Raw genomic sequence first — 7,227 nt, forward strand, 5'->3', positions numbered from 1 at the left:
AATGAACATAAAAGTACAATAATTTTACATTAAATGTTTTTCATTTAACAGACCTCAAATCGATTCGCGTCTTGCGTCGGCGATGTACATCAGAAAAAGGCGACAAAAGGGTACAAAACAAAAGAAAAGAATGACATAGATTAACAAGGAATGTGAGACAAATATTGTCTCTGTTTTACATAATTATCATCTTTTTAAGAAATAATTACATAATTGAATGAATATTATCCATGAGATGAATTTGAAGGACAGAGCAGCTTTCTGTAGCCGCATTACATGTACACATTCGAGGGAGCACTGTAGCGACAGTTCACTACATGGGGGATGGAAGATTATGATAATGGAAGAGTGTAGAAGAAAGAAGAATTCGGTTCGGTAGATTGTGGCATTGCCGTGGGATGCAGCCAAGATGCATGTTACAACCATACACATGATCAGACTGCCAAGATATTTCACATGAAGTATTCACTCTTCCAAAACGGAAGAGGTGGGTAGTTGATGCTTCAGTGGAAGCATATTCGTATATGTAGTGTATACCATTGAAGATCATCAAGTGCACATCTCCATCCATTTTTCCCTCCACCAGCCCATCCTCTCATCCCATTATTACTCGCTCGCCGTCCTCCTTGCTGTGCAGAAAGTGTTCTTTCGAAGAGCTGCTGGTATCTGACCAGGAGGACTGCGCCCATAGCCTCATAGGTGCAGAATGGAAAGATGATATATAGTGGATGAGTGCCTGAAGAAGAAGAGAAATACTGTCCAGCAGATAATGGCTATGCAGCGGAATGGGATCAAGCTGCACTCTGCAAGTCATGTAGACTGGCGCTGTTGTGACTGCTTGCGATTTCTGAAATTCCCAGCCAGTTTTCCGATCCAGAGGATCAAGCAGCTGGTCTAGTTCACAATTATGCCACCAGAGACGCTTGAAATTGGCAGTAGCCAACAGGAACGCAGCACCCGATCACATTGCAGATATAAGGCTCAGCACTGCAGCCTCAGTTTCAGTCATTCAGGCAGCATGAAGCGATATCTGAGATCGTCCAGTGTTGTCCAGCTGCAACAGCACCAGTATAGGAAGAAACCGCAGAAGAGTAAGTACCCAGGTCTGTGTTTACTGCCATTGTGAGAAAGATGAAGTCTTTGTGCAGCTGCCATTACTTGTAACGGTTTTTCTTCTTGGTTCATCAGTGGATGCAGCAGCCTGTAGTCTGTTTGGATATGCAACAGTGACCTGTACCAGCCTGTCGGGACCTGCAGTGGTGGCACCATCTGGCGTCTCGGGGCTACCAGCAGGAGCAGCAGCAGCAGCACTCTGGGATCCTGTTGCGCACCTGGTCAGCTTGCTGGAGCAGGATAATGAGCTTTTAATATCGGCTGAAGACACTCAGCCAGTCCCTGACACGTAGAAGTGCACTTGGGGACCTAACCAGCATGATGCAGGTCAACATTGAACCCCACCATACACGTCATAGCAGAATATTCCAGTGATACTGGATAGACAAAGCGTGGATGTAGTGGATGAGGAGATACTACCCCTTGTGTACCACTACCGTTCGCTTCAATGTATACATTAACCGCTAGTGGTTCGAAGCGTTTACATATTGGTGTAGACGCATCCTCAGACAGAGACTGGTATGTTGTGATACAGATCGAGAATGCAGCTAAAATGTTAAAGTGCGCTTTACGAAGGTGGAATGGGATGAGGTTTGTCGTGCAAAAGCCTACGTCAAGTATCAGTTGACCACCGAGCATCATCTGGACATTTGCTGTGCTGCTCTAACTCGGTCCATTACAACAGAGTACGATGACTCTGCACTTCATGTGAAATCAGGTGACACATCCATTTATCTACATCCCCGTTACAAACTTGTTCTTTCTACAGATGGTTGCCATCCATTGTGTTGGAAAGACTGAACGAATGGCTAACTTGTGTTAAAGCTGCGTTTTGGAACGTTGCAAAGTATCTCCATGTGAACAGTGTGCATGAAGACGACTCAATGTGGTGTCAACGGGAACTGGTGTACTGCCAGTAAGTTTGAGAGAAATACTTGCTGAATTCCAGAATGAAATTTTCACTCTGCAGCGGAGTGTGTGCTGGTTTTGAAACTTCCTGGCAGATTAAAATTGCGTGCCGGACCGAGACTGTCAGTAAGTTTCACATGCTGAATTGCTTACAAGAAGGTTTTATTTTCTATTTTCTGTACTGGTGTTAAATTAAAGGAAGACCCTGTTGATGTAGTGCACCCCATGTATGATTACTGGATAAAAATGTTTGTAACCTTTATGTATTTTATTTCTTACCTCTCATTATATTGCAAGTACAGAAGCTATTGCTACCAGTATTTTCTCTGCAATCATGTAACAGCAGAAAATTACGTCATATAATTAAATTCTCTGTGAAAGCCCACTGTACGCCAGTATCTGACGTAGTCGGTATCATAGTAGGGCACAGTGATAATTATTTTCTACAGAAACCCATTGCACACCAGTACCTGACGTAGTCGGTATCATGACAGAGTGGTGAGGCATGAGAACCTTGCTGTAAGTGACTGGAGCCGTGACAGAATGCAAGAATACCAGAAGAAGAATCGCGTACTCTTTCCAGACAACATACATGCAATAATTGAGGGTCCATCCAACTGTGACAAAACACATGTCCACATGCTGCTGCTAACACATCTGGAGCATGTGTGTGTATTTTCAAAAACACTATTTCAGCCCAAATACCAGCTATTACAGGAGGCATTGAAGGGTGTAGATCATGTAACATACACCACATTCAGTGAGAGCGGTGATATCCCTCCACTGGAAAAAGGTAAATCCAACCACAGTGTTCATATTTGACGATGTTTCTGAGAAAAACTAAGATCAAATTTGACGCTATATCTGTTTTGGTCGCCATATGGCTGTTGATGTATTTTATCTAAATCTATCTATATCCAGATCCCGCACCAGCTACTGCCGAGTCAGGGTGCTGACGAGTCCTCTCCATTTGGCTCGGTCCTCCAACCACTTTTCTTCCTCCACTTGCTGCCAGGTCACACCTCTCCTTTCCATCGATATTCCGATTTTCCATCGTGTTCTTGGGCACCCTCTAGGTCTTTTTCCATCCATCTTTAGTTCTTCCATAATTTTGGGGAGTCTCTGCCCACGCATCCTCTTAACATGCCCATACCATCTTAATCTCTTTTTTTTTCAATTTATTCTCTCATACTTTCTTGTTTAAGGTCCTTTATAATATTCTTACACTGTCTATTCTTGTTTTTCCCTTAACTGCACTGAGAAATTTCTTTTCGCCTGCCTGCAGTCTGCTACAGCCCATTCCTGTCATTATCCATGTTTCTCCTCCATAGGTGACAATAGGGAAGTAATAACTCTTTTATCTAAATCATAATCCAAAATCCCGAAACAGCTGGTGAGGGATAATGCAAATCGGACAATCTCAATTTTAAACACAGTTGCCAGGCTCATGTGGGAACTGATATGTCGTTGAACGATTTTGTAAAGACATTGACACATTGCTGGAATCACTCAAAAAAATGGTTCAAATGTCTCTGAGCGCTATGGGGCATAAGATCTTACGCCATGAGTCCCCTAGAACATAGAACTACTTAAACCTAACCAACCTAAGGACATCACACACATCCATGCCTGAAGCAGGATTCGAACCTGCGACGGAATCACTCACAGCAGCTACGGTCGCATGTTCGAATCCTGCCTCGGGTATGGATGTGTGTGATGTCCTTAGGTTCGTCAGGTTTAATTAGTTCTAAGTTCTAGGCGACTGATGACCTCAGAAGTTAAGTCGCATAGTGCTCAGAGCCATTTGAACCATTTTGGACCACTCACAACATGGGTTTCTCGTTATTGATAAAACAAGAAAACTTAATGATGCTAGGTATAGACTGAACTTCCAGGAGTTCCAATGTATACAGTCATGGAAAGAGGTGAGTACATCAGTATACGCATCAGCATGGATAAATTCGCATACATATGTGTGATAGGATGGGCGTGCGTAGACAAAACATTCGTTTGTAAATGGACACGAAATTCCAAACTATCGAACGTAATGTTGGATGCGTATGCAAGGAAGTAGAGAAGTATTGGCATACCCTTCTGAAACTGAACAATACACTGAATGATCAGGTTAATGCAATCGAAAAGGAAGTAACTGAAGGAAAAATGGATGTTATCGAGAAGGGGGAGAAACATAAGAAGAAGAAGAGGGAATATATAAAGCCTCACGCTGCGCAGAAATCGTATTAGTATTCAACGAGATGTCGATTAAACATAAATTCATGACTGCACAGAAGGCTTTCGAGAGAAGTTACGATTGCTGTGCTTAGGACATTTGGATCGAGAGCAACCACTACGAGAAACGTTCAAGCCGAGCCGGCCGTAGTGGCCGAGCGGTTCTAGGCGCTTCAGTCCGGAACCATGTGGCTGCTACGGTCGCAGGTTCGAATATAGCCTCGGGCATGGATGTGTGTGATGTCGTTAGGTTAGTTAGGTTCAAGTAGTTCAAAGTTCTAGGGGACTAATGATCTCAGATGTTAAGTCCCATAGTGCTCAGAGCCTTTTGAACCTTCAAGCCGGCTACAGAATCTCTTAGTCTACTTTCAGCGACAACACACGACGACGATGATGGTGTTATTGTTTGTTTCATTAACGTTAGGACAGACATAATATTTTGTTTCAGGGGTGAAAAACCGTACATGTTGGGGACGCAGCCTATAACTTTAAATAAAAAACAATACAGATAGGGGATAGTCTGCTGAACATTATTTTCCTAAGACCCACAAAAACTGTAAATTAGTCGCCTAAAGATCTGGAAATGTATCATGAAATATTACATTTGACTGATCTGCATAACAACGCAAAAAAACAAACCATTGTGAAATACAAATCCATTATAAAATCTATGCTGGATGATGAAAAAAATATCAGCGGTGATGTCACTGACATTCAGTATAAAAGAGTGAGCAATCGAATCCTACAGTATACATATTACGAGGGCTCTAAGGAGCTAATAGATCGGTTACGACTGCCCATGGCATCAGCTGATGCTGGTACTACAGCTTATTCGAATGAAGTTGTTTCAGTAATTTCTGAGAGAGAGAGAGAGAGAGAGGTATCATTGAATAAGTATGGAGACTGTAGTTCGAGAACTGCACAAACCAGCACACAAAACATATCCTTATGGATGTATTATGATTATATGTTTGGACGACCTGTGGCAGGTGGATCTTGTCGACATGAGGAAACATTCACGTGTGAATAACGGCTTTAAATATATTTTAATGGTCATTGATACTTATTTTAAATTTGCCTGGGCATTACCTGTGAAATCAAAAACAGGGAAGTATGTCGCACATGTGTCTGAGCGACTTCTGCAGATGGGGATGAATCGAAGCCCAGACAACCTTCAAATATATCACGGCAATGAGTTTTACAACGGATATTTCAAGACTGTGACGAAGTGGTATGGAATACATCACTACTCGGCATTCATCCACCTGAAGGCGAGTATCACAGAACGTCCAAACAGAACAGTGAAAGCCCAAATTTGGATATGATTCAATCTTCGTGGCTCACAAAAATGGACCAATGTCTTCCCGCAAATACACTCCTGGAAATTGAAATAAGAACACCGTGAATTCATTGTCCCAGGAAGGGGAAACTTTATTGACACATTCCTGGGGTCAGATACATCACATGATCACACTGACAGAACCACAGGCACATAGACACAGGCAACAGAGCATGCATAATGTCGGCACTAGTACAGTGTATATCCACCTTTCGCAGCAATGCAGGCTGCTATTCTCCCATGGAGACGATCGTAGAGATGCTGGATGTAGTCCTGTGGAACGGCTTGCCATGCCATTTCCACCTGGCGCCTCAGTTGGACCAGCGTTCGTGCTGGACGTGCAGACCGCGTGAGACGACGCTTCATCCAGTCCCAAACATGCTCAATGGGGGACAGATCCGGAGATCTTGCTGGCCAGGGTAGTTGACTTATACCTTCTAGAGCACGTTGGGTGGCACGGGATACATGCGGACGTGCATTGTCCTGTTGGAACAGCAAGTTCCCTTGCCGGTCTAGGAATGGTAGAACGATGGGTTCGATGACGGTTTGGATGTACCGTGCACTATTCAGTGTCCCCTCGACGATCACCAGTGGTGTACGGCCAGTGTAGGAGATCGCTCCCCACACCATGATGCCGGGTGTTGGCCCTGTGTGCCTCGGTCGTATGCAGTCCTGATTGTGGCGCACACCTGCACGGCGCCAAACACGCATACGACCATCATTGGCACCAAGGCAGAAGCGACTCTCATCGCTGAAGACGACACGTCTCCATTCGTCCCTCCATTCACGCCTGTCGCGACACCACTGGAGGCGGGCTGCACGATGTTGGGGCGTGAGCGGAAGACGGCCTAACGGTGTGCGGGACCGTAGCCCAGCTTCATGGAGACGGTTGCGAATGGTCCTCGCCGATACCCCAGGAGCAACAGTGTCCCTAATTTGCTGGGAAGTGGCGGTGCGGTCCCCTACGGCACTGCGTAGGATCCTACGGTCTTGGCGTGCATCCGTGCGTCGCTGCGGTCCGGTCCCAGGTCGACGGGCACGTGCACCTTCCGCCGACCACTGGCGACAACATCGATGTACTGTGGAGACCTCACGCCCCACGTGTTGAGCAATTCGGCGGTACGTCCACCCGGCCTCCCGCATGCCCACTATACGCCCTCGCTCAAAGTCTGTCAACTGCACATACGGTTCACGTCCACGGTGTCGCGGCATACTACCAGTGTTAAAGACTGCGATGGGGCTCCGTATGCCACGGCAAACTGGCTGACACTGACGGCGGCGGTGCACAAATGCTGCGCAGCTAGCGCCATTCGACGGCCAACACCGCGTATCCTGGTGTGTCCGCTGTGCCGTGCGTATGATCATTGCTTGTACAGCCCTCTCGCAGTGTCCGGAGCAAGTATGGTGGGTCTGACACACCGGTGTCAATGTGTTCTTTTTTCCATTTCCAGGAGTGTAGTTGCACAGTATAATTGAACCAAACATCGCACAATGAAAATGAGACTAATCGGTGTTTCTAAATACAGTACACAATCGTATTAAAATGCTAGATCCGCGCGAACATCAATTTAGTCTGGGTGATTTAGCACATATTTCAAAACATAAGGTGGCAGTTGAGAAGTCATACATGCCAAACT

The 7,227-nt window shown here is 45.3% G+C and overlaps 1 protein-coding gene across 1 annotated transcript; it reads left to right on the forward strand.

Moving 5' to 3' along the window:
- Positions 1–492: 492 nt before the first annotated feature.
- Positions 493–1,580, forward strand: LOC126203945 (uncharacterized). Its single transcript, XM_049938339.1, has 2 exons — positions 493–1,091; positions 1,189–1,580. Exons 1-2 carry the CDS (start codon positions 908–910, stop codon positions 1,404–1,406), a joined length of 402 nt encoding a protein of 133 aa, XP_049794296.1. The 5' UTR covers positions 493–907; the 3' UTR covers positions 1,407–1,580.
- Positions 1,581–7,227: the final 5,647 nt, after the last annotated feature.

Source organism: Schistocerca nitens, chromosome 9 (assembly GCF_023898315.1).
Source record: "Schistocerca nitens isolate TAMUIC-IGC-003100 chromosome 9, iqSchNite1.1, whole genome shotgun sequence".
Lineage (NCBI taxonomy): Eukaryota > Metazoa > Arthropoda > Insecta > Orthoptera > Acrididae > Schistocerca > Schistocerca nitens.

Bases quoted from the DNA above. Each gene is read 5' to 3' on its own strand.
- LOC126203945 (XM_049938339.1), top strand. From the start codon at position 908: ATGCCACCAGAGACGCTTGAAATTGGCAGTAGCCAACAGGAACGCAGC. The intron at 1,092-1,188 runs GTAAGTACCCAG...TTGGTTCATCAG, and splicing joins TAGGAAGAAACCGCAGAAGA to TGGATGCAGCAGCCTGTAGT.